This window comes from Choristoneura fumiferana, chromosome 22 (assembly GCF_025370935.1).
Source record: "Choristoneura fumiferana chromosome 22, NRCan_CFum_1, whole genome shotgun sequence".
NCBI classification, from domain to species: Eukaryota; Metazoa; Arthropoda; class Insecta; order Lepidoptera; family Tortricidae; genus Choristoneura; species Choristoneura fumiferana.
The window spans coordinates 12,282,498-12,309,399 of record NC_133493.1 but is presented as its reverse complement, the minus strand read 5'-3'; the positions used below and the strand labels follow the sequence as shown (position 1 = coordinate 12,309,399).

Below are 26,902 nucleotides of genomic sequence, written 5' to 3'. Positions count from 1 at the left end.
CCCGCGACCTTATGATAGCTAAGCTTATGCAGAATATGCGTGTTCATGCAATTCCTCCACCTCCACACTGTAAGAACACACACAAATCACACAAACCCATCTATCACCATCACCACACTACACTGACGCGTTTCGAACTCAACCAGAGCTCATCTTAAGAGTAACACAACCGTATGCTACCAGCTGTTAGACCAGTTGTTGTTATTTTGAGTCTATCATTTAATAATTCCACAAGGGTTTCGGGGCATATACGCAGTATGAGGAAACAGGACGACAAGGGGTCTGCTGTGGCCGAGCACTCAATGGACTCGGATTCGACGCACTATATCAGATTTGGTAAGGTATCTGTACTTGCGAGAGAGAAATTTTTCATTCCGCGGAAAATGCGTGAAGCCATCGAGATTAGTCGTCGGCCGAATTTCAACCGGGATAGTGGTTGGACGGTATCTCCGAGTTGGAAAACGGTGTTAAATACTCGTGCTGCGTCGTCGGTGTGTGTGAACGTACCTTTACAGAGCGATGTTGTTAGTGTTGTGTGCTACCCTACATTTGACAGTTGTAATGGTGATGAAAACGCGGGTAGTTGTGTGCCGGTGTCAGTTTCGTCGGGTAGTCGCGCGAGCAGAGCGGCGGCGCGCAGTGCGCGTGTTGCAGCAGCCGCTGAGTCGCGTTGCTCCGAAGACGAAGGGCTACGGATTAGCCCGAAACATGTCGAGCTAAACTCGATTTAAGACGTGAGTTATCCGGGTCATTATATTTAATATGAGTGAGGCTCACGGTAGTTTCATGTTCAAAATTGCAAATCTTTACCTCGTTGAGTTTCTTGCCGGATTCTTCTCAACAGAGGTTTTTCCGAGCCGGTTCTTTTGACATTCGTTAGTGCTAGTTGTAGCCTAATTGAATAAAGATATCTTGACTTTGACTTTGACTTTTGTACTAGTATGATTGTCATTTCCAACCCACCACCGTTCATCGCTCGAGCCGCCTCCAAGCCTTATTATTGCGCGTCCCCATTCCGTGATGATGTCAGGTCGGATCCGGTATTGTGTCACAAGGTTCCAATTCGCATTTTTCCCTCTTGTTTGAAAAGGACCGGCCTGCAGTGGATACTAAGCGCATTCTTACGCTAAAAAATATTGAAATGTCTTTTTTAGACATAAAAGTCTTCGGAGCTTTGAATACTTTGCTTTCTGCCCGAAGAGAATTTGCGAAGCTATTAAAATAAAGTGAATCTGGTGTTGTTTCCGCACTGGGTTTTTAACGAAGGGAAAAGATTGGGAAATGTTTCATTTCACCAAGTCTAAGTTATTTTTATTCCCATGCTACTTCGCGAAGGTCCATCATTGAGCTACAATCTTTTTAACTAGTTCCACTCTCTTCTTAGTCGGAGTTTGTCAGAGTGGTCGTGGTTGCGCAGACGAGGTACACGGAGAGATGTTCGGTGGGTCGCAGACCTTATCGAGGACAGCCCTCTTAGCAATGTGCTTCCATTTCTGCCGGTTACACTAGTTCCACTACTACAAGTGTTTTTATGGTAGTGGAGAAAAAGGTAAAAGTTATATGTTATGGAATTAATAAGAAGCAAAGATTGTAGAGCCAATTATATATATTTTAGGAAAAGAATTACTTATTCACACAACCAATGTTTTTTAGTGACATTCAGAATTGATTTGTAACTAAGGCAACGTATTAGCAAAGTACGTCACACTCCCGGGCGAGGAAAGCCGGGAGGCTACCCAAGTCAAATTCAATTTAGTACAAAGTCGAACAAGTGCTGTGGCAACTTAATTTCTCGTCTCGGTCGAGTGTAAGGAACGTCAGTCGAGTCGTTGGTATCAGTCACCGTTCGAGTTGTGTCAACAGTAGAGTCTTCGTTTCGTATTTCTAAAGGGAAAAGTCGTTGTACTGGCCTGATACGCTTTCCAGCCGCGGTCCGTACCTGCGCCACTCGCGCGACTCCATCGGCGCCAGGAAACAGGTCTTCGATGACTGCCAGTGGCCACGTCACCCGCTTGTTTTCTGTCTCTAATAAAACGATGTCACCTATTTGAATTGGGACTTGACTCATTTTGTCGCGTTTTTGTATAAGTGCGCTGATATACTCATCTTTAAATCGTTTTCGCAAATCTTGTCGTAGATTTTGACAGTATCGATGTCTCATGTTTAAAATGTTTCCATCTACTTCATCCAAATCTGCTACAGGTTGAGACGGCAGTGGCTGGGTGAACATTGCAGGTGTCAACGGCTGTAGCTCCTTTTGATTGCCTACATATGTGAGGGGCCTGCTGTTTATTACTGCCTCGCAATCACAGAGTACAGTCTGCAACTCAACTAGTGTGAGCGAGGCCTTCCCTAGGACCCTGCGCAGGATTTGTTTCAAAAAACCAATAATTCTCTCATAGAACCCTCCCCACCACGGCGCAGCCGGAGGCAAGAAATTCCATTTGATTCTGGTAATAGAAGAGAATCGTTGAATTTCATCCCAATCCAGGGTTCCAAACGCATTGTCAAGTCCTCGGAAGTTAGTAGCATTATCGCTAAACAACTGTTCTATTCTGCCTCGCCGTGCGATAAAACGTCTTAACGCCATCAAAAAATCTCCTGTAGACAATGTCTCTACCACTTCTAAATGTACTGCACGGTACGTGGCGCACGTAAACAATACTATCCACGCCTTGGTTCCAGAGCGAAGAACTAAAGGGCCCGCCAAATCCACACCCGAGAATTGAAACGCTGTGTTAGCCTCCATACGTTCTATAGGTAATACGCCAGTGGGCGCTTCGCAACGTTTTGTTTTAAATCTCTTACACCTTATGCATAGATGTATGACGTTACGAATTAATTTTCTAATCCCAACAATCCAATAGGTTTGACGTAGGCTATTGAGCAACGTTTGGGTTCCAGCGTGTTTCAGCTCGATGTGACGCCATTCGACAAGACGCCTGACAATCGTCTCTGAGCCTGGTAGCACTATGGGAAACTTAAAATTGTAATTTTCAGTTCCCAATGACAGTTTTGTGTTTAAACGTAATATATTTTTGTCGTCAATAAAGGTTTGTAATTTTTTATTGCTAAGTAAACAGTCTTTGTGTTTTTGTTGAATCAACCTTACGAGTACATTCTCTGCGTATTCAAACTCATCATATGTCAATTCTCTGGTAACTGATTTTTTCTTTAAACGCAACATCCAGCATATCATTCTGACAATTTTAATGTAACTTGAGAAATATGTGAACCTGTCTAAAATAGATTCTTCTTGTATAAGCATCGCAACGGTACCAGTTTTCTTCCGTTCGTCTTCGACCGCTGTGGAGTTGACAGTGAAGTCTGTAGTTGGCCAACTATCTTCGTCTAACAACAACCACGACGGGCCTTCCCACCAACGACTTTCGAGGAAACCTTTAGGGTTCACACCTCTGGAAGGTAAGTCTGCGGGATTTAAATGACCAGGTACATGTCTCCAGGCAGTGGTGGAAGTCATGGTTTTGATCTCCTTCACCCGATTATTGACAAACACGCTCCACGGGCCGTCGCCTTTAATCCAAGTTAGTACGACGCTAGAGTCTGACCAATAATACACGGAGCAGTTCGCTATCGCTAGTGATTCGATCGCAGTAACTGCCAGTCTACTAGCCAGCGTCGCAGCAATCAACTCTAGTCTCGGGATAGTAATTTGCTTCACCGGCGTTACCCTTGCTTTGGCTAGAACAAGACTCAGGTTAACTTGCTCACCAAGTTTACTTCGCAGGTAAATGCAGGCTGAATAAGCTTCCTTACTTGCATCACAAAATACGTGCAAAGAGGTTTCACACTCTTTTATGGGAGCACGCGTAAGACGCCTGGGAATTATACAATCATTTATAAGGTAAGCTTGGTCTAACCATTTCTTAAATTCTTTAGCCAATTCTTCGGGTAATTCTTCGTCCCAGGTAAGTTTTCTACACCATGACTTTTGTATTATCATCTTTGGAACAATTGTAGTCGGGCAGGTAACACCTATTGGATCGAAAACCCTTTGAGCAATTGACAATAGCGTTCGTTTCGTTAGCTTTTCGCTTATATTTTTGAAATCAACGCTACAATGTAAGCTATCTTTTTTGACATTCCACGTTATTCCCAGTATTGAGGTATTTTCAACATTATTATCCACCATTATAGGACTTGAAATCCAACCTCGTAGATCAAACATACCATTCATCATTACGTCTTTCGATTCACGAATGAACTTTTCCAGCTCTTCCTCTGATTCAAGGCTTGTGACACAGTTATCCACGTAAAACGATTTCTTCAACTTTATCGCTGTCTCTTTCAAATTATCTGTGCAGTTGTCCAAGTGATGGTTGATTGTAGCTACTAGATGAAATGGGCTCGACGTTACTCCAAATACAACTCGTCTATGACGATAAGTAACTAGCGCTCTGTTTCCTTCATCATCAGTGGACCACCATAGAAACCGCAGATAATCACGATCTTCCGGGACAATCGAAATTTGAAGGAATGCCTTCGCTATGTCAGCAGTCACACCAATTTTGCTCCTCCTGAAATTTATCAAAAGATTAGGAATTTTTTCGAGTAGATTGACACCTTTTTCTAAACACGAATTTAAAGAAATTCCGTTCCGATCCTTGGCTGACGCATCGAAAACCGGACGTAACTTAGTAGTCAAACTAGACTCCTTTATGACCGGGTGGTGCGCCATGTAATGGCCTTGGATAGACTGATCTGGTGCTACTTCGATTATATTTAACTGCAACCATTCACGGAATACTTTATCGTAATTATCGATCTTACCTAAATGTTTGAGGCGACTCATAGTAGAATCTAATCTTTTCTTAGCGAGGTCGTAGTTCGTTTGTGGACGTGGGACGTCTCGCCACGGCAAACAGACTTCATACCTGCCTTCTGTGTTGATATGGACATTTTCTTCGAAAGCCTTAATGACCTCCATATCGCGAGTCGACTTAAGTGTTTGTTCTGCAGGATCCCTAATGCCTACAGCTTCCAGACTCCACAAATCTGAAATGTCAAGATTTGTTAGGCTATGAAGTGTAGTGGTCATGTTTGTCATGGAACCTTGAACTCCCGTAACGGGGCCTTGTATAGTCCAACCCATAGTCGTCTTTATAGCCGTCAAATTGTTTTCAAGCTGTACAAAGTCTGTCGTAAAAAGTGAGCCAGAATAGTCAGCACCAATGAGTAAACTTACGTCGTCAGGAGAGTCCGTACAGTCATTTAGTACGATGCCGCGTTGACGCAGTTGCCCAAGTAATACGTTACATTTTAACTTTGGTAAAAAACTACAAATTACATCTTTATCTAAAACACATAAATTCATATAAAAATTTTCGTCGAGATTTTTGACGGAAATGTCATACACATGACACGTCTCTTTTTTCGTCTCGATCCCGCCGAACAAACTATGTGTTAGAACCTCCTTTTTTGTAGATTTCAGTCCAAGTTTTTTGACTAAATCCTTTGTTATGTACGATCGCTGGGCACCACTATCGATAAGAGCTCGTATCGGCATCTCTTTCTTGTCATGCACAATCTTCACGACAACAGTTTGTAGCAACGTTGTTGATGATGCAGACTTTGTATGGCATGACAAGTTACTATGCTCTTGCTGTTTTTCCTGAGTATCGTTGGTGTTCTTCGCCGCTAATTCTGTGCACATGATTGTAAAGTGCCTTTTTTGACAGAACAGGCATTTGGGAAAACTCTTACATTTTTTTGTAATATGATTGCTTTTTAAGCAAATTGAGCACGCTTTCTTGCTTTTGATGTACTCTAGACGTTCTTTCAGCGTCATCTTAGCCGCCTTATGACACTCTACGGCAGAATGAGTATCTTTGTCACACCACACACATGATGAACCGTTTTTCCTTCCATCCTTGTCTTGTTTTAACTCCGTTACGAAGCAGGCGGTGGGTGGCATGGGTTCAACTAGGGATACGTCATTGTAGTCTCGCCTTGCTAGTTGTATTCTTTCCGCCGACTCCACTTCTTGTCTCAAAAACAGCATTAATTTGGACAGATTTCTGGTTTCCGGTTGAGTGCGATGCCAGGCACGAAGAATTTCTTCCGGCAAAGCAGACTCGATCATGGGAAAAAGCATGATGGCATACTTGTCAGTTGTCACGCCGAGTGTTTCTAGTGCTTGAAGATGTGTCTGGAGGTTATCGTAAAGTGCTGTTAAATTATTTGCAGTTCTTTTTTTCTGCGTCAATGCAAGCAATCCTCTGACATACGTTTCGATGAGGACGTCATCTCGTGCAAATCTAGCCTTTAAAGCTTCGACTGCCTTTTTATAATTTCCCGCAGAAGGTGGGTAACTTTCGACGAGCTGTCGCGCGGCGCTGTTCACGGTCATGGACTGGAGAAGATATTGAAACTTGTCGCAAGCGTCAATGTGGGCGTCTTCGTCTATCTTCTTAAATTGTCCCCAGAACTGCAGCCAGGACTTTATGTTGCCATCGAACTTGACGAGCTCCAACTTTGGCAATGTAGGCAGACGTTGCTTGCCCGTTGTGGGCTTCTGACTCGATTCCGCTGACAATAATGAAGATGCACTATTTGTGCGCGGTAGGGTTTTAGAGCACATCGACTTGACCTTGTGCCAACGTAATTTGTATAACATGGACTTATCTTGGTCTGCTTCAAAAAGAGCTTCGTCGAAGTCCTCAGCCGCGCACCACTGGTCCCTTACTGCCGCTTCTACCTCAAAGAGTTCTGAAGCAGTTTCCGACAATAACTCAAAAATTTGGCCGGCAGTATCTTCTTTGCCTTCAATGGCCTTTTCTATTTTGTCGGCAAGGATGGTGAATTCTCTCCTACATTGGGTACGCTTCCGTTTCAAATCCATATTCGGGTTTTATTTTTTAAGTCACGGTCGCCAGATGTTATGGAATTAATAAGGAGCAAAGATTGTAGAGCCAATTATAATATATATTTTAGGAAAAGAATTACTTATTCACACAACCAATGTTTTTTAGTGACATTCAGAATTGATTTGTAACTAAGGCAACGTATTAGCAAAGTACGTCACAGTTATAGTCAACTAGAGTTTACCCGTGGCTTCGCACGCGTAAATCATTAAACACAGCAGTTGAATTGAAATAAAATTTTCATTCATATTAAAAGCCACTATGCCAATTTTCGTGACTTTAAGCCCAAGGGTTGTTATTTCGAGATTTTAACCCTATCCCGTGGGAATATCGGGATAAAAAGTCTATATGTTATTCCAGATGTCCAGCTATCTACGTACTAAATTTCATCCAAATCCGGCCATCCGTTTTAGCGTGAAGGAGCTCCACACACACACACTCGACAAGGGATACAAACAAAAATACATTACATCTTAAAATTACAAGTAGGTAAACAACGTGATTATAAAGTTTACTGAAAGGCGTAAAACTACTATAATTACTATTAGTAAGTGGATAGTGTAATTCCAAAATTGACGAAGTAGTAGTCTAGAACTCAAAGTAACTTAAACTTCAACTTGACAGTTGGGACTTGGGAATTTTCAAGCTAGTCACGATTTTAAATGAACCCCATCATTTTTGGGATTCCGGAGCCAAAATGGCAAAAACGGAACCCTTATAGTTTCGCCATGTCTGTCTGTCTGTCTGTCCGTCCGTCCGCGGCTTTGCTCAAGGACTATCAATGCTAGAAAGCTGTAATTTTGCACGGATATATATATGTAAACTATGCCGAAAAAATGGTACAGTCAAAATTAAAAAAAAATTTTTTTAGCGTACCTCCCATAGACGTAAAGTGGGGGTGATTTTTTTTTCATCTAACCCTATAGTGTGGGGTATCGTTGGATAGGTCTTTTAAAACCATTAGGGGTTGGTAAGACGATTTTTTGATTAAGTGATTTGTTTGCGAAATATTAAACTTTAAAGTGCAAATTTTTATTAAAATCGAGCGTCCCCCCCCCGTCTAAAATCTAAACGGTGGGTGGAAAAATTTGAAAAAATTCAGGATGGTAGTAAGTATACCAAACTTTCAAGGAAAACTATAATGGCTAAGTTTGCTTGAGAATTATTAGTAGTATTACTCTTTAATAGCATCCTAAGGTATAAAATATACCTAAACTTGGAAGATTCCGTATAAAATACGAAATCCTTAGAAAAATATGAATTAATTTTTCGTAACGGCTACGGAACCCTATTTTGGGCGTGTCCGACACGCTCTCGGCCGATTTTGGTTTTTATGTATAAACATACAAATAGCTTGAAAATTTCCAAGTCCCAACCTTTGGTTGAAGTTTAAGTTACTTTGAGTTCTATACATAAAAACCATAAATTATACCTAAGCACGTAGAGCAAAAAAAGATAATCAATGCTCATATTCAATACCTATTTGCCTATTTAGCGTCATGTATGTCTTTATTTGTTCTATGTTTTTTCCTATATTTGTTTTATGGCGTTAAATAAATGTATTTTCTTTCTTTCTTTCTTTCAATATATTGTATTTTGACGACCAGATGGCCTAGTGGTTAGAGAACCTGACTACGAAGCTTGAGGTCCCGGGTTCGATTCCCGCGTCGGGGCAGATATTTGTATGAAAAATACGAATGTTTGTTCTCGGGTCTTGGGTGTTTAATATGTATTTAAGTATGTATCTCTCTATTATTATATTTATCCGTTGCTTAGTACCCATAACACAAGCTTTGCTAAGCTTACTTTGGGACTAAGTCAATTGGTGTGAATTGTCCCGTGATATTTATTTATTTTTATTTTATTTTTATTTATAATATGATAATTAATTTATGATTTACTAGCCATTACCCACGACTACATCCGCGCAGAATTCGTTTATCGCTATCCCGCAGGAACTATACAATTTTTCTGGATAAAAACTATCCTATGTCCTTCTGTAACCAACGCTTATACAAGCTTGGTAACAATATTATGTATTTATTTATTAGGAATCTATATATAATAACATTTACTTGCATTTGGTATAAAAAAACACCATAAATGCAAATTTATTGCATCGTCTACAAGTGTTTGTTTACTAGTTAAATAAAATCAAAACTACGGGTTCGATTCTCGTATGTTATTTATTGTAGCTGTACTACGCACGTGCGTATTTACTATATGCAAAGACATGTACAATCTTATTTGTGGGTTCTATTCCCGTGTACATTTTATGTTTACGCACCGGTATTATTAGCTTACATTTAATAATTATACGATTACAGCGATTTTTGTCTTAAGAATCAACAGAAGACGGGGCGTGTCTTCGTGTGTTATACTTATGATATTTTTGTGGTATTAAAATCGCCTTTAAACTTTCTTTTGAATAAAGTAAACTCAAACATTAGAAGTATAATTTTGTGAAAAAAAGGGGAAAATGAATAACAATATTAGAAATAATTACTCATTGCGAAGCAATCGACACGTTGAACCGACGAGTGACACTGCTAATATGATTTCATTAATTAAAGACATTGTAACGACATCTTTAGAACCTAATTTACGTAGATTCGAGGAGTTAGAAAACGAGTTAAGAAGTCTGAGAGGTCACACAATAGGTTCACGTAGTCCCCAATTCGAACATGACATTAATAACACAGTCACTATGATGACTGTTGTAGAAAAACCCTCGTTTGATGGAAGTAACATTCACCCCATGATATTTTTAGAGGAACTTGATAATTATAAACGAAAAATCAACGCATCACAAAATAATCTCCAAATTTCAATTGATTGTCTTTCTGGGTCTGCCAAAATCTGGTCTAGATTGTTTTTAGGGAAGTGGAAAGATGACAATGATTTTAGGGCTGATTTTACTAGATTTTATTGGGGAGCATTACAGCAACGTAAAATTAATAAGAAATTTTTAACTGAAACGTGGTCATCGCACGGAAACGGTAGAACAATGACTCAATATTTTTGTGATAAATTCAGTGAAGCCAAATTAGCGGAATTGTTTTTTAAATGTGAAAGAGATATAATTTCTAATATAATGATGGAATTTCCAAGCATTATACAACGATTATGGTTATTAAAAAAGGAGTGTGTTAGATATGATATAGCTGTAATTTTAGAATTTCTACAAATAAACGATAAGATCTCTAATGACCACTGTACAGATGAACCTAAGCTGATAGCAATTAATGAAATTCAAAACGAGATAATATGTACTCGCAAGAAACGAAAAAGAGCTAGGAAACGTGGCCCTCGAAAAAATGAAAAACAGTAATATAGCATAATCTATTTCATTATTAAAGGTACATAATTAAGGTATTATTTCACAGTTTTATAATAAGGATAAAGGGTGTTCGTGTGTTGTGATTTTTTTTTTATTATTATTGAGTGTGTATGTTAATGTTTGTTTTAAAATTTGGTTAATTTCACTAAATTAAAAATGCATAGATTTAAGTTAATACAAAATTTGTTTGTCATGGTAAAAGCGTAGGTTGAAGCTCTATTAGATAAATTTGTGAGTTATCGTAAGTTTCTGAGAAATCAAAGTATGTTTGTATGTCATTAGTTTGAATGATCTTGGTATGTCTGTATGTCATTGTTTGAAGGATTCAAGTATGTATGTATGTCCTTGGCTTTTTTTTAAAGAATTAAGGATTAAAAATATTCAAGTTAATGTTTATGTATGCGGGGATTGTGTCTAGATAGATGTTATCGTGTCACCACGAAATATATACATAAAAATAAATAAATCAAGCATTGTTAACATTAAGTAGCAATAGTTGAGATGTAGGCTTATTGATTAACCTTACAGGTATACAACATTAGTATGTTATATCAGGAGATAATAGTGGCATTAAGTATTTTACGTAATCCTATTCAAGATTCCTCAATATTTTACATTCTTCAAATGCAAAATATTTTGTCATCTTAGGGGCGTTCTGTAACCAACGCTTATACAAGCTTGGTAACAATATTATGTATTTATTTATTAGGAATCTATATATAATAACATATTTACTTGCATTTGGTATAAAAAAACACCATAAATGCAAATTTATTGCATCGTCTACAAGTGTTCTAAGAGGTCCAAGAATTTAGTTTTTAAGTGTCAACGATTTATGCGTTCGAGTGCGTGAGACCGGCCGTGTTAATTTTTGCTCAAGTAGACTAATAAAGATATAGATTTATGGGAGTTTGTAGAACATTCTCGGAATTCGAATGCATTGTTTTTTTATTATAAGTTTGATAGTAGGGATAGGCCAAGGAGAGCTTTGTTTTGGAAGGAAGTTTGAAAGTTAGTTAATTTCGGGACGCGAGACGCTACGGTGTTCTTACTTATATATGTGCTAAAATTAATTCATAGTATAAAAGTTAGTGTATCTGTTTATTCGTTAAATAAAATAAAACTATAAAATATACGAGAGCGAATCCCGATTTCGATCGTATGAATACGTGGACTTGTTATCAAACTGTGTATAGTTTAGTGTAGTGTTAAGTGTGGCTTGTGGACTAGACTCTTTGTTCGTGAGGCAGGCCGAGATATCTCGATCTTGCAGTAGCTGAGATGCGACGTTAATCAGGACGATAATATTATCGGCAGCTAAGTTTTAGATATAATTATTGAGACAATTATTACTTATTAGTGTTATAAACTGAAATCTGAGTTGACTATTTTTTTTTATTATTATTTCTTCTTCTAGGTACTTTATTGAAACTATTGAATCTAAAATTAACCAATTACTTACTTGTAACCAAAACTTAATTAATTATAACGCAATATTTAATTTACTTAATTGATTAAGGTACTTTTGTTATACAAATAGTAGGGGCGAGCGATTGAATAGTAGTTCTAGATTTGTAGCTATATTTATAGGAAAGGTGATCAATTTATTTTGTAGTATTTTCTGAATGATTAAGATATAAATTATAGTTAGTAGAAGCGGACGGTTGGATATTTCACAATTCCTTCAGTACAGGTTTCCTAAGGTTCTAGGCATAGTTTTATTTGGTTATTCGTTTGGTTGTTTTCGTTTTTCGACGTGTTTGACATAAAGTCAAAAGCAGAGCCGCGTTTAATGAATTAAGTTTATTGAATAAGAATAATTGGATGCGTGTTTTTTTATGTTTTATTTATTTACTTATATTATCATAATTTTGAATCATTATATACACTTGGGTCAATATACACGTCGTCTACGGCTCGATTCAGAGACGGTGACGTGTAAAGCTCTTGTCCGGACGAGCCTCGGTGACGGCCTCCAAGGAGCTGACGAAACCGAGGTGGGCGGCCGACAAGAGATAGTATACCCCCCCCCTTCACGTTAAAGGCGACGAATGAATCTAATTTTTGAAATGTACTTAGTGTGATGGTTTGGAAGAAGGTAATTTATTTTTAGGGGTTAGGATTGTTCCTAAGGCTTTGTTGGGCACATGATCGGGGCAGGGGCCTTCTAACGATCTATGTGTGGGACTAGGCTATTGAGGTGTGCTGGGAGGCCTAGATTTTCAAATCGATTAGGATTCCCCCATACGACCTAAAGGTCTTATTCTAAAGGGTCCCCTTGTGCTCGGGTATTTTTCCTAGGTGCGACGTTATTCGGCGAGGAAGTAGACAGAGGCGGCGACTGATTATTCATATCACCTACTTGACTTTGTTACTCTAACGAAATTACATAACATAATTTATCTTATAACCTTAACTATTTTAAACTAAGCATTTTCTTATTTTGCGACATAAGTAAAATTTACACAACGTATCAGAGGGTCCTACTTAAAACTAGACGATCACATAAATTTTGGCCAATTATTGAGGTGTTAGGTAGCTTTAATTACGTGCGTTACTTACTTCAGTGCTTTTATTCATTTCTGATAAGGCCTGGGTAATAATGTTACACTTCTACGGGACCTAAACTATCTGTGTACCGAGTTTCATCTGAATTGGCTCAGTGGTTTGGACGTGATGAAGTAACAAACAAACATACTTACAAACTTTCGCCTTTATAATAATTAGTGAGATTTTTGACACAAAATACGTGATTTCAGTTGAAAGAAAATCGAATCATCGGATGCCAAAAACGGTTAATGAATAACTAACTCAATTTATTTGTTGAATGTTCGAATTTAATTCCGTGATGCAATTGTAACTTAATAAAGAACTATATTGAAAAACGATTTCGTTGAAAAACAATATTCTACTTATTTACTTTGCTAGAGAGCTTTTGTACGTTTTGTATTGGAGTTAACCTTTGCGCGGTTTTATCCAAATGAAATTGTATTTTGTTTCCAGTATGGTTTTAAAGTTAACTGTCTATTACGAGTAAGCCCCAATCGTTCAATGAACTAAAATAATTTCCTTGCTCACCCGCGACCTTATGATAGCTAAGCTTTTGCAAAATAGGCGTGTTCATGCAGTTCCTCCACCTCCACACTGTAAGAACACACACAAATCACACAAACCCATCTATCACCACCACCACACTACACTGACGCGTTTCGAACTCAACCAGAGCTCATCTTCAGAGTGACACAACCGTACACCATGCTACCAGTTGTTAGACTAACGAACCACAACCACCGTTTTAACTTGTCACTGTAACTCCCCAAGTACCCACATACGTTTTATGAAACAAAACTACCCACAAATTATTAATAAAATTTTTAACCGTCCTTCAAAACTACCTTGATTTTTATTTATTTACTGTCAAGGCATGTTTTATTAACTACCATTGCTGAAATTAGATCCAAGCCGTAGCAAGGGAGATGAAACTAAATTTACCTGCTCTTTAATAATAGACCCCATACTGTTGTATCTAATTATCTCCATGCGTTCTAAAACATCGAGACGAAACCCCTTGCCACAATAATGTAACACTTCAATAAATTATTCCAATCGTTCAAATTGGGAATTATTTTTAAATTGTACCTGTGTCTTACCTAAGTATAAATTTAAATTTATAAAAAGTTATTAGAAAGAAAGAAAGATTGTTTTGTTTTGCAAAAATTCAGCACACCGGAAAAGTAACTTACAAATTAAAACCAGAACCTTACGCAATGTTAAAAATGAATCAGTAAAAATAATTTAAATAACGAATGTATTGACGCCCTTTTTAGGGTTCCGTAGCCAAAATGGCAAAAACGGAACCCTTATATAGTTTCCCCATGTCTGTCTGTCTGTCTGTCCGTCCGCGGCTTTGCTCAGGGACTATCAATGCTAGAAATCTGTAATTTTGCACGAATATAAATATAAACTATGCCGACAAAATGGTACAATAAAAAAAATTTTTTTTTGGAGTTCCTCCCATAGACGTAAAGGAGGGTGTTTTTTTTTCATCCAACCTTGTAGTGTGGGGTATTGTTGGATAGGTCTTTTTAAACAATTAGGAGGTTGGTAAGACGATTTTTCGATTCAGTGATTTTTTTGCAAAATATTCAACTTCAAAGTGAAAATTTTCATTAAAATCGAGCGTCCCACCCTCTAAAATATAAACCGGTGGGTGAAAAAATTTGGAAAAATTCAGGATGGTAGTAAGTAAATATATCAAACTTATAAGGAAAACTATAATGGTTAAGTTTTTTTGAGAATTATTAGTAGTCTAAGAGTAAATAGCAGCTTAAGGTATAAAATATACCTAAACTTGGAATATTCCGTACAAAGTACGAAATCCTTAGAAAAATATAACTTATTTTTTTCGTAATGGCTACGGAACCCTATTTCGGGCGTGTCCGATACGCTCTTGGCCGGTTTTTTTAATCGGATGAATAGTCTAGATGCTACGGTGGAACATACATAAATACAAACGACATAGACTGTAAAAATCATAACTCTTCCTTTTGGCTTTGCCGTAGTCGAGTAAAAAAGGAACATTGTGCCGAGGCAATAAGGAGGGAATTATATCTCTATTAGAGATATTACTCTCTGTATACTCCACTTCATTATAAATTCTTGCCAAGGTAACTCTACTAAAACAGCCGATTACCAAAAGGTCATCCCAAAACGACCGGAGCCCGGTCCCCGGCGTCTAAAAAAGTGATATAACTCCACAACGACCATACACCCCAATTTCTTTGAGTATTTTGCATAATTTCATATATTATTTAAGTGGCGACTTCGGGTTACGGTTTGCATAATCCGGCCCTGGCTGTCACTGGAATACTAATTCGATTGTGAAAGTTAGATGGCGCTGTTCAACAGAAAGTTATGGCCGACACCTTTGCGACCTTTTTTGATCGGTCTGTGGGAGTAAGAAAGCAGTACGGTTGTTTGAAATGCCATTCATTAGAAAAGGATGAGCATTGTGATGAATGTAAAATACGAGTAAAGAAGTAAGTAGGTAAAGAAAACAATTCACTTTCAGAAAAGACGCACGAATGCCATAAAATATACAAAATTACACAAATAAAACAAAGATTTATAGAGGAGCGGGTCCTCTTGGCACAAGTATTTCTATACTTAAAAGGAAGTCCCAACCTTGATACTATAATTGTAAACACTAAAGAATGCAATAAAATATTTTCATTTTCATTTTTCATTACAAACATGAAAATAGCCTATACAGAATTCTAGAAGTGTGTTCCCGCAAAAGCAAAACGGCCGTTGACTCAGCATAATGCTGAGCTTAATTCTTTAGGCGCCTGCAATGCTGATTTTCTGCCAAAACCGTCTGTGACTCACGGAAAGACGTAGAAATATTAACTTATCAACATAGGTAATAAATGAAACATACAGTGATGACATACGGATCTGAAACGTGGGCGCTAACGATGGGCCTCATGAGGAAGCTCAAAGTCATTCAAAGAGCTATGGTGAGGTCTATGCTGAGGTTTATCTGCGAGATAGAATCAGAAATGATGATATACGCAGTAGAATTAAGGTTACCGACATAGTCCGAAGAGTTGCGAAACTGAAGTGGCAGTGGGCGGAGCACATTACTCGCAGGACTGATGGCCGTAGCGTGGCGTAGGGTCAGAAGGTTCTCGACTGGCGTCCACGGACCGGGAGACGAGCTGTCGGTAGATGGAGCGACGACCTGGTTAAGATCGCGGGATCGCGGTGGATACGGAAAGCACAAGACCGGTCTGAGTGGAGAGTCTTGGGGGAGACCTATGTCCAGCTGTAGACGTCTTTCGGCTGAGATGATGATGATTATAATAATAAATGAAATACATTATCATAAGTTACCAAATAGTTCTCGGACGAAGCGCAGCATAGGAGATCCACCAACGAGAAGGAACAACAACAGGCTAGCATATTAATGTCCAATTAGAGGTTTATTGAAAAGATTACAGACAAACACTTAACATTAGTGTATATAAGAGAAAATAGGTACAAACTGAAACATAGATGTACAGAAAAATAGACCAGCGCTGGGAATGTTGCGCCAGCGCGACAAGAGATGTCGTTATTAAGCAATCAAATTAAAGTTGATTTTTGGAGACTTTTTGTTATTTTTGTGTTTTTTCTTTAAATACAAAAAGACTCAAAAATCAATCTTAGTTAAATAAAAGCTTGTAAATGCAAAATCATTTACAAAAACACTATCTTAAACCTACCGCAACAAAAATACCGTTCAACACTTCAACGGCGGCATCAAAAAATCAGTTCTCCCTCTTCAGTTATAAATTACCCTGATATGTAGCAGTGACAGCACTCATCACTTATTCAGTAGCCGGGAATCGAGCCTCCCCACACAAATGTGGCGAATTCCCCGATTATCATAATAAAGTAGGCTCCATCAGTCTCTTTTCAGCGTACGGGATAAGCCCCGGGGTAGAGGGAGACCGCGCAATCGATCCTGACTGGCTAAGAGGATTTAAAGTTGAAGATAATTGACAGCGAATGTTTATTTGCTGGTTAAAAGGTTTTTTCGGTTCAGATTTAATGTTATTTGAGGGGACTGTATGCAAGGAAAGTGGTGCTTTGCTTACCTGTATTATGAATGGCTTTTGAAGACAGGAGCTTGGTTATTCAGGGTTCCGTAATCTAAATGACAAAAATAGAACCTTTATAGTATCGTCATGTCTCCACGTCGTCCGTCCGTTTGTCTGTATATGGCTTAGCTCAGGGATCACCAATTAGTTTGTTCGGGGTTCCTGTTTTTTTGAAGTAATAATACCATCGCAGTCAGTTTCTACTTCAGTTTATTAAATAAGCAATAAGTGTTATTTACAAAAAGTAACAAGGACTTTTTCATCATATCAATGTGAATTATTAAATTACGTACCTACTCAATAATACAAGACTTGTAACTTAGTTACTGTTTACTTGAGGTCCGCACAATAGGCTGACGGTCCGGCTCCGGACCGCGGTCCGCTATTTGGTGTTTGGTTGGGTCGTATTTGGTGACCCCTGGCTTAGCTCAAAGACTCTTAGAGAAAGATGTCTTGGAAAATGATGACATCATGAGCTTGGAAATTACTAAGATAATCAAAAATGTTGACAATAGCATTACGGTTGTGTTCAGAATTATTTACGAGCATCTAAATAGTCCTGTTGTAGTAATTTAAATATCTATAGACATATCAGTTACAATTTTGGGATTTTACAATTCTTACATCTCGATCCCGTAGGATCAATGGGATAAAAATATTCCATGTCTTGTTGTCTAGATTCAGCTACGAGTATAAATATTAACATATCAAAGCAGTCTTACCATTTTAATGTACAACCAAGTCAACCAAATCAATTTTGAACATGAAACTACCGTGAGACACTCATATTAAATGATATTGACCCGGATAACTCACGTGTTAAGAGTTTAGCTCGACATGTTTCGGGCTAATCCGTAGCCCTTCTTCTTAGGAGCAAAGCGACTCGGCGGCGGCTGCCTGCAACACGCGCACTCAACACACACTGCACTTGTTGCAGCAGCCGCCGAGTCGCGTTGCTCCTAAGAAGGAGGACCTACGGATTAGCCCAAAACATTTCGAGCTAAACTCGATTTAAGACGTAGTTATCCGGTTCAATATCATTTAACCTAATCAATTTAGAAAGTTTAAAAACCCCCCGTCATTGTACATAATTACAAAGTTCAAAAACGGTAGACCTGACTATTGAAATATTATAGCTAAAACCCACAGAGAAACTTGCTTTCACGTATAAAATCCGCATCGAAATCAATCCATGCATTACAGAGCTACGATGCCGCAGGCATACTAACCCCCGATGTAAGACTGTAAGGTGCAAGGTCTTAAAAGACTAGACTCTAGTCTAGACATTGTAGTCAAACTTATAACACCCCTCTTTTTACATCGGGGGTTAAAAAGAGTAACCAGCACGCACACACGCATTTATAATATTAATAGGACAGTATGTAAAGGATTCTAAACCCACACATAGGAGAAGGATATTTGGACACATTACCGCCTCGCCTCACTGAGTCGCACACACATGAATATTCTATGAGCAATCCAGCGGTGCCACAGCACAAAGCAGACTCTGCACTGGGAATTAATGGACCGAAGTGAATGTAACTGGCACTTGAAGACTTTGAACATAATTTGGGTGGGAGCCAGAATTGCTACTAGCAAGTACCTATAATGTGTTAGCAATTTATAAGCACCGTTATAACCCTTATTAAATTCAGGACGTCATGAAAATTTCTGTTAACAAAAATCCCTTACTTAATCAGACGTCATGATCTAAAATAGAAGAAATATGTAAAAATAACTTAGTTGAAAATGTATTTAATTTGTCAGGCTTATTATTTAGTTCATCTTGTAAAAGTCTAAACTAAATAAGGACTAAATTTATATAAAATATGCCAGCTAAATATTTGATTTTGGATACGTGAAGCAATTACTTACGCGTGAAAAATAGAAAGTTCACGTAAATTATAAGTATTGACAGAAGGTTTCTTCTCAACATAGATTTTTTCCAAACATGTTGTAGACTTTTTAACGTTCGTGCTTGTTAAAGCCCAATTTAAATTAAGATATGTATTACCTCCCACATATTATTTAAATGCGAAAGCGTGTAAGTCTGTTTGTTTGTTAACTCATCACGTCAAAACTGCTGAATTGATTTAAATTAAATTCGGTATACAGATAGTTTGAGTTCCGGGAAAGTAGAATAGATTTTATCCCGGGAAATTGAATAGTTTCTGCGAAATACGATAAATGAATTCGACGCGGACGGATTCGTGGGCAACCAGATAGCATTATATTTTTAACTAACCAAAGCTTTATTTACACACAGTATACTTTGACTTCGACTTTCGACTTTGGAGACCTCGTTTTCTCCAGTATTGAGTGATCCTTCTGCACCGCAGCTCCAAGCAGCTGTCACGCAGGTAGTCACGTCGGTTCGGCAGTGATTTAAGGCCAGCTGTTTGAATGAGACGAGGACTATCTTAGAAGCTGTTCATCTTTTTACAATGGCTTATTTGTGAGATAATTTTTCTGTGAACAATAAAAACTGAACTGTTATACACTCACGATTATGTGTTGTTGCGAGGAATGTTTTTCATGAACCAATAGAAAAGCTTCATTTACCTATCCTCGATCCGCTCAGGTGTTTCCACTAGAGCTGTGCTGTGCGAGGTAGGTAAATAAAGCTTTTCTATTGGTTCAGGAATAACCCTCCTTCGGGCAGTCGGGTAAAAACACATTGCTTGCTTTGTTTTCATAAAGCAATAAAAATGTATCAGAGACATATTTTAATTAAAACCCCTTGACTCATGTACACCAATCTTTAGAGAACACAAACTTTTATCCGAGCCACCATTGTAATCATAATATGTCATTGTCATCATTATAATTATGTATTTAAGTATGTATCTATCTATATATATATATATATATATATATATATAAAAATGAATCGTCAAATTTGTTGCTAAGCGCAAAACTCGGGAATGGCTGGACCGATTTCGCTAATTCTTTTTTTGTTGTGTTTGTTATTGTCAGTAGAAGGTTTTTATGGGATAAAATTACGGGGGCGAAGCCGCGGGCAACAGCTAGTATATTATATTAATCCGTTGCTTAGTACCTACCCATAACACAAGCTTTGCTAAGCTTACTTTGGGACTCGGTCATTTGGTGTGAATTGTCCCGTGATAATTATTATTTACTAGCTGTTGCCCGCGGCTTCGCCCCCGTTGTAATTTTTCTAAATCTTCTTTCATAAAAACCTTCTCCTGACAATAACAAACACAACAAAAAAAGAATTAGCGAAATCGGTCCAGCCATTCCCGAGTTTTGCGCTTAGCAACACATTTTACGATTATTTTTTATTTATGTAGATTTATTATTTATTGTACATTTATGAAGTATCTGTTTTTGTATTTTTAAATAAACACTACTTTTCTCGAAATTGTGACGTTATATGTTACAATAATCGCGCGTCTAGGCAGCGAAATCTATTGTACGTGCCTAAATCGCGCCTTAGACAAACAAGTAGTACTCCTTACCAAATGTGAAAGAAAATATTACAAGCTTTCAAAGAAAGATATTAATTAGTATGGATGACTATGATGTAAAAAATTACCCTCGTTAAATAATCTCCAATAACATTGGGCTCAGACACCATCTTCAATTTTATTTACCAGCACCGAAACAATATTTTGATCACAATGTTCATTGTCCTCAGCGCGTCGGCTGCGACCTGCGCGTGGGCTCAATGCGCCGCGTGGACGAGTGCGGCGTGTGCGGCGGCGACGGCTCGTCCTGTTCCCGCCCTCGCTACCACTGGCTGGCCACGCCAGGGTCGCTCTGCTCCGCTACCTGCGGCGGAGGTCAGTACTTACAATAGGATACCGATGTCCGACGATATCATGGTATCCAAAACCAAAATGCTTCAACCCGTCCGTGGATACTTTAATGTCGTACAGTTTAACCTTTTTTTTGTGCATAAATCTTATATTATAAGCTATTATTATATAAATAGTACTTGAATGAGTAAACATTAATTAACGTCACAGTCATCATCATCATCATCAGCCGGAAGACGTCCACTGCTGGACAAAGGCCTCCCCCTTAGACCGCCACAATGAATGACAACTCGCCACTTGCATCCACCGTCTTACGTCACAGTATTTTTTCTTTATTCAAAAGCTTGTAGTTAGAAAATTGTGGATGCGTGGCTCGTTGCGTCCGTTAATAAAAAAACCCGGACGGTTGGGCCATATTGGTCGCGCACTCCGGACTGTCAAGTGGATACAATAAGATACGATACTATACAATACAATGCGTCGCTTGGATGAGTGCGGCGTGTGCGGCAATGACGGCTCGTCCTGCTAGCGCCCTCGCTACCTCAGGCTGGCCACGACAGGGTCCCTCTGCTCCCACCACAATACAATACAATAACTCTTTATTGCACACCAACACAGTAACCAGTACAGAAAACACAGATGTATATACACAACTATTTTTTTGAGGTAAACAATAGGCGGCCTTAACGCTTGAGAGCGATCTTTTCCAGGCAACCTTTACAACGGAATACCACCACCACAACCCCTAACCCTGTCTAACCTAACTTCAAATATTTAGTTTTAAAATACGAAACGATACGATACGATACAATACAATACGACACATCATCATCATCTCAGTCCACAAAACAAAGTCTTTGCAGCGTTGTCTGTATACAATTCCTTTTGCGAGCGTAACACAACAGTCGTATGTCGTGTTACAAAACATCTGCCTCTTTTGTCCCCTTCTTATAATCTTCCACAATTTACCAACTTAAAGAACCATCTTGTCCTTTTGTTAGCTAGAGATAGCAACTGCCATTTTCTTTTTCCTGAGACAATGGCTAACTGGATAAGTCCAGAAATGCAACAATCAGGGCATTGTGTTCTCTTTTATGGCAGTTTCCAAGTTGTTGGTGTTTGACAGCTGGTTAATGTAGTTGGTAAATAATGAACGAACATTATAGATGTTGAATTAGTTTTTAAATATACTACAATAATAATTTGCCTTTCGCACTGAGTGGTAGGTTTAAAACCCTCGACGGAAAAAGAAGAGTATTATATAAGTCTGACGCCAATATTTTTCGCGGTGTCGTAGCTCTTAAACAAGGCGACAAATTTCAATGCGATTTTTTTTACATGCAAACGAATTCAATTCAAAATAGGTTGACTCAAAATCGGTTAAGCGGTTTTGAGATATTCGTCATGGACACTTGACACCAATTGACCTAGTCCCAAACTAAGCAAAGCTTGTACTATGGATGAACATACTTATATTGAACTTTGAAATGACAATGTTCCCATGGCATGCGTTATGGAAATTTCCCGTACCCCGCATTAGGGCGCTATCGATTAATAAAAAGGGCTCCCAGAATGCGGGCCCTATGGCATGCGTTATGGAATCTCCCGTACCCCCGCATTAAGGCGCTATCGACCAAAAAAACGGCTCCCCGAATGCGGGCCCTATATATGGGTTTGCGTTATGGAAATGTCCCGTACCCCGCATGAGGCTATCGACCAATAAAAACGGCTCCCGAATGCCGGCCGTTATGGCATGCGTTGTGGAATCTCCCGTACCCCGCATTTTAGGGCCCTATCGACCAATGAAACTGAGCCTTTAGAGTACGGAACCCTAAAACAGCGTTCTTATACATACCCTCATTACGCTTTCTTCCCGAAAGCTCCAAGGCCTACTACGTTTGACACTTCGCTATAATTTGTCACCAATTACAGTAAAGCATCGCCCTAATTTGTTTGTTCTTCCATTAACACCTAACTCGACGTTCGTTAATTAGATTTACTTTGGGTTTGATTTACGGAATCATTTGTTTAGTTTTAATGCGTTCTAATGTTTTTTACCCCTAGCGCAAAAAAAGGGGTTTGAACTTTGCGGCCAAGTCTCGTCTGTCTGTCTCTGGCATCGTAGCTCTAAAACAGACGGACTGATTTGCATACTTTTTTTTTATTAGCCTATTTTTGTGTCCCACTGCTGGGATAAAAAAATGTTTTTTTTTTGTACTAAGGTCCATAATGTTAGTAAACAGAATTCTCAATAAGCTAAGTTAGTAACAATGTTAAAATGAAATAAGTAAAACAAAAGATACTAGAAACACCGAACGAAGACATACACCCGTTCGGCGAGTGCACTCAGAATTGAACATTGAAATGAACCGTATCAAAATCGGTCCATGCTTTTAAGAACTATGATGCCACAGACAGACATACATTGGCGTCAATTTATTAGGGAGGAGGGGTAACACCGGATAGTTAAGAAAAGAAGCATAATTAATTATAACACTAAGATATATTTCAATAATATCTAATATCAAAGTCAACTAGTAATTGACTATCATTTGGCACGAACTTATCGCGATCAAGGTATTACTTAAGAGATCAATCAACATTTGCTTAAATTTAGTAAATCCGATATCACCCCTTGTGTAAGGGTATAACCAGATACCATAATTTTAATGGTGGGGTGAAAACAGATGCCAATTATTTACAGTCAACACATACGAAAAACAATAATTCTTGTGAAGTACACCTAAAAGAAAGAAAGAAAGAAGAAAGAAGACATTTATTCACTTACACAGAAGACACACATATACAAAACCTACACCTAGTGCAACCTTCGTGGGCACATTTCAGACAAACCGTACATTGAATCCAGGCATCCGTATTTTTGTACGAATATATGTTTCATCACAAATAAGACATTCAGTATCATCCTCATTTACATTCTCTTTATGTTTCTGATTGTGTGTATTTTAAAAGCTTTTGATTTTTTCCCTCTTCCGTTTCCCTTGAGTGAAGGTGTTTGTTGGTTAGTTTTAATCTGTATAATTAGTTTTGTAAGAAGACTCGCAGTTAATATATCAGTTTTAACCCGGCAAGATGATGGCTTCCTATTTTTCTCCAGTGTGAGGAATGGACATTATATCTTTTGGTGTGACAACAAATTCATCTTGATGTTTAGAACAAAACGGCTGAGGTGATGGTGTTTTGTGCCTAGCTAGAGTCGTTTAATCGATCAGAATCCTGCGTTTGACCAGTAAAAGATGATAATCCCTGTTGCTCGCATACCATTTCTATGCTTGACGTAATTTCGCGGCATTTTGAAACTTATCTATTACAAGGAAAATATAAGGAATTTTTAAATTGGTAATATAATAAATGACAGGGGGAAACCGGATACCTGATTTCACCCCGTCTGCTTCTATCCAATGGCCTTGATTTTGCAAATGGAAAAAATAACGCAATAGTTTCACGGGCGAATTAAAAAATAAAATTATAAATTATTACTCAAATAGTCACTATTTCGACTTAATCATTATCATGCATATTATTAAACTGATAGTGATTTGATACGAGATGAAATAAGTAGAATATTACATCAATAACCTTTTGTTTACTTTTTTTCTCAACGGCAACGCAACACGACGTACTTCGCCGACTGACATTTGCACGCACACTAAGCGGCCTCTGCCCGTGTTGTCTAACGTATCTAAGCGAGTCAGCGATAGCAGAAATGTGAAATAGCAAGCTATCTGCTTTTACCCGCTATCCGATTTCACCCCCCCTTCCCTACACCCCTTTTTGCCCCGGTGGTTAAATAGGCTGTCAACACGGGCTTCAAATCTGCTACGCAATAAATAATTAGCCATGCTACTTTTTTAATATGTATGGAAATCTCAAAACCATTTCGAGAAACAAGCTTTCGGTACAGTTCTGTGTATCAGATTTAAAAAAAATCTTACATTATTAAGATATTCGTTAAAATGTTTTGATCTTCAAATGACCTTTCTCTACGTCATCAAATGAACAATGGATAATGATTCCTATGCCTTATTAAAAAAAAAAAGACTGACGTCTGTCTAGTCTAAGTCAAACACAATCGTGACGTTGACGTATCGTTTCGTTTTGTAGTAATTGTAGTTTGTTTGTTATTTAAACACAAAGAGTAAATAAAACCAGCATATTATCCTCTAACGGAACAGAAAATGGCCAAAAGGACGGCTAATTTCGAAAAAGCCGATTCCCGGAATTTGCCACTAGTGGACAATGTTATGATACTGGAGTTCATGGCGAATTCTAGCAACCACAACATCGCTGAAATAAGAGGAGCTAAGAGGAGAGCTATGACGGGGAGAGTAGTGACAACGTCGATTTTTTAGAACTTATTGACTGCTAGTAAGCACACATAGCGCGCGTTTTATTAGTTCAAGTCTCGAGCTAGCAAACGCGCGCTGTTGCGAGCTTGCGAGGAGTTATATGTATGTATAGGTCCCCAAAAATCGTCGATGTCACAACTCACCTCTGTCACAATTCTCCTCGGTCTCATGTACAGCCGGACTAACTGATTGATGTACCGAGGTAGAACTTTTTACAGGTGTTAGTGCATTTTTTTTTACCGTGCTGTTTAATTTTTTTTCTCTCTTTCTTTTATGTAATTATTTCTGTCACTGTTCCGAATAAATGTATTTTCTTTCTTCTTTCTTCTTTCTAATTAGTTTCAGTACCCATCTATATTAGCCATTTTGAAGTTTGGCAATAAATAATATAGTTCCATATTAACGGATATGAAAATGTAACTCATTAGATTTAATACACAGATTCCAGATCCTGGGCCCTTGGGGTGCCGGCGCACACAAATTAATTAAAGAAGTACAAAAGTAAGATTGGTTTTTTGGAATCTTTTTGTATTTTTTATTATATCGATTCCAAATTTTTACTTACAGCGCCTGTTCTTCAGTGCATCACATGGCTTCTCATTTATGTGTCTGATCTGTTTAATTGTTATTTAATTTATGTTTTTATTTAATGTTAGTGTTATTACTTTTTTAGCTACTAAGCCATGTCTTTGTTTTGAAGAATAAAGATTATATCTATCTATCTATCTACTTTTACGGTCATCCCGTAAAACCTAAATTGAAAATACGAACTGAAATATAGATGCACAGAAAAACCAGAAAAATAAGACCAGCACTGGGAATCGAACCAGGTCCTCGGTTTTCGGCAGTACAAAAGTGCCTGGTCAACACTACTGGAGACCAAAGGGCTGGCAGCTATCTCTCTCAACGAATCGCCATCGCCATTCAACGAGGAATGCTGCCAGCCTTTTGGGCACCATGCCACGGGGGCCTTTATTAGATTTAATTTAGTGGTATTAAGTTTTTAAGTTAAATATTCGTTTATAGTTAAGTTTACTTTTGGTTATTTTTTCTCTTATGTGTTTCTCAGCCTTATTTAATTTATACAATAATTGATTGACAATAGGGATGTTGACACCATTATCAAATAATTCGAAGACTCCAGTAAAAAAACGCTTTATTTTAGCCCTGAAAAACAGATTAATTTTCTATTAAACTGCAAAATTAGATTTATTGTTGCTTTAAAACAAATAAATAGTTAGTTGATTGAGTGTGCGAACAAGTGACGTCATAAGTTGCTATTTCCATTCAAACTATGAGAGCTCATAAAAAGTACGTCAATTGATTGGTGGTGTCAACATCCCTATTCGGGTGCCGTCAGATTCCGATTGAACTCCGACTTTTCTCTATGGAAAATACATTGTAAACTATACTATACGAGTACTATCTGTAGTAAGTAACTGTGTTCTTATCTTAAATCTGTGCACAAGTATAGCATACGGGCGTACCCCCCCGTCATCCCCCCACTCCGCAGCATGACTGGCGCATCGACGTCTCAAGGCTCTCAAAATTTGATTCAGTCAATACATCAACATAGTTAATTGCTAACTCGGGTCAGTTAATTTATAACCCTGATCGCCATTAGCCGAAGGGAGACCATAAATCAGAGTACGAATTCCTTTTGTCTCCGTGCAACAGTTTGGAGGATTGTGATACAGGCCGCTGTTTTTGAGCTATTCTGGTGCGCTCTGTGAAATATTATGGTTTGGGGGCGCAAAACGTTTCAAATGCCTTGTCTTTATAAGTAGGTATATTCAATGGGGGCTATTGCGTGTGAATTCGCCACTAGAGGCGCTAGTGTAGCGTGAGGTCTCCGAAATGTCAAATCTCATAGTTTTTGGGCGAG

The 26,902-nt window shown here is 38.3% G+C and overlaps 3 protein-coding genes across 4 annotated transcripts in view; 2 read left to right on the top strand and 1 right to left on the bottom strand.

The window, feature by feature from the left end:
• Window positions 1–26,902, top strand: part of LOC141440152 (ADAMTS-like protein 1) — a 245,715-nt gene that overhangs the window by 175,882 nt on the left and 42,931 nt on the right. Inside the window, exon 7 of the mRNA XM_074104615.1 lies at window positions 20,527–20,671. Coding sequence (XP_073960716.1) covers window positions 20,527–20,671 — 145 coding nt within the window. The remainder of the gene's footprint in view (window positions 1–20,526; window positions 20,672–26,902) is intronic.
• Window positions 1,587–6,129, bottom strand: LOC141440433 (uncharacterized). Of its 2 annotated transcripts, XR_012452700.1 has the most exons (3): window positions 5,207–6,129; window positions 4,792–5,016; window positions 1,587–4,538 (listed from the first exon to the last, which is right to left on the bottom strand). XR_012452700.1 is itself a non-coding variant. In XM_074104954.1 (2 exons), exons 1-2 carry the CDS (start codon window positions 6,113–6,115, stop codon window positions 4,993–4,995), a joined length of 933 nt encoding a protein of 310 aa, XP_073961055.1. In that variant the 5' UTR covers window positions 6,116–6,129; the 3' UTR covers window positions 1,587–4,992. The 2 variants fall into 2 exon arrangements, 1 of the variants encoding a protein (XP_073961055.1); XM_074104954.1 differs by having other exon boundaries at window positions 1,587–5,016.
• nolo (ADAMTS-like no long nerve cord) overlaps window positions 15,711–26,902 on the top strand; it is a 79,843-nt gene continuing 68,651 nt past the window's right edge. Inside the window, exons 1-2 of the mRNA XM_074104614.1 lie at window positions 15,711–15,743; window positions 20,527–20,671. Of these exons, the coding sequence (XP_073960715.1) occupies window positions 15,711–15,743; window positions 20,527–20,671 (178 nt within the window). The remainder of the gene's footprint in view (window positions 15,744–20,526; window positions 20,672–26,902) is intronic.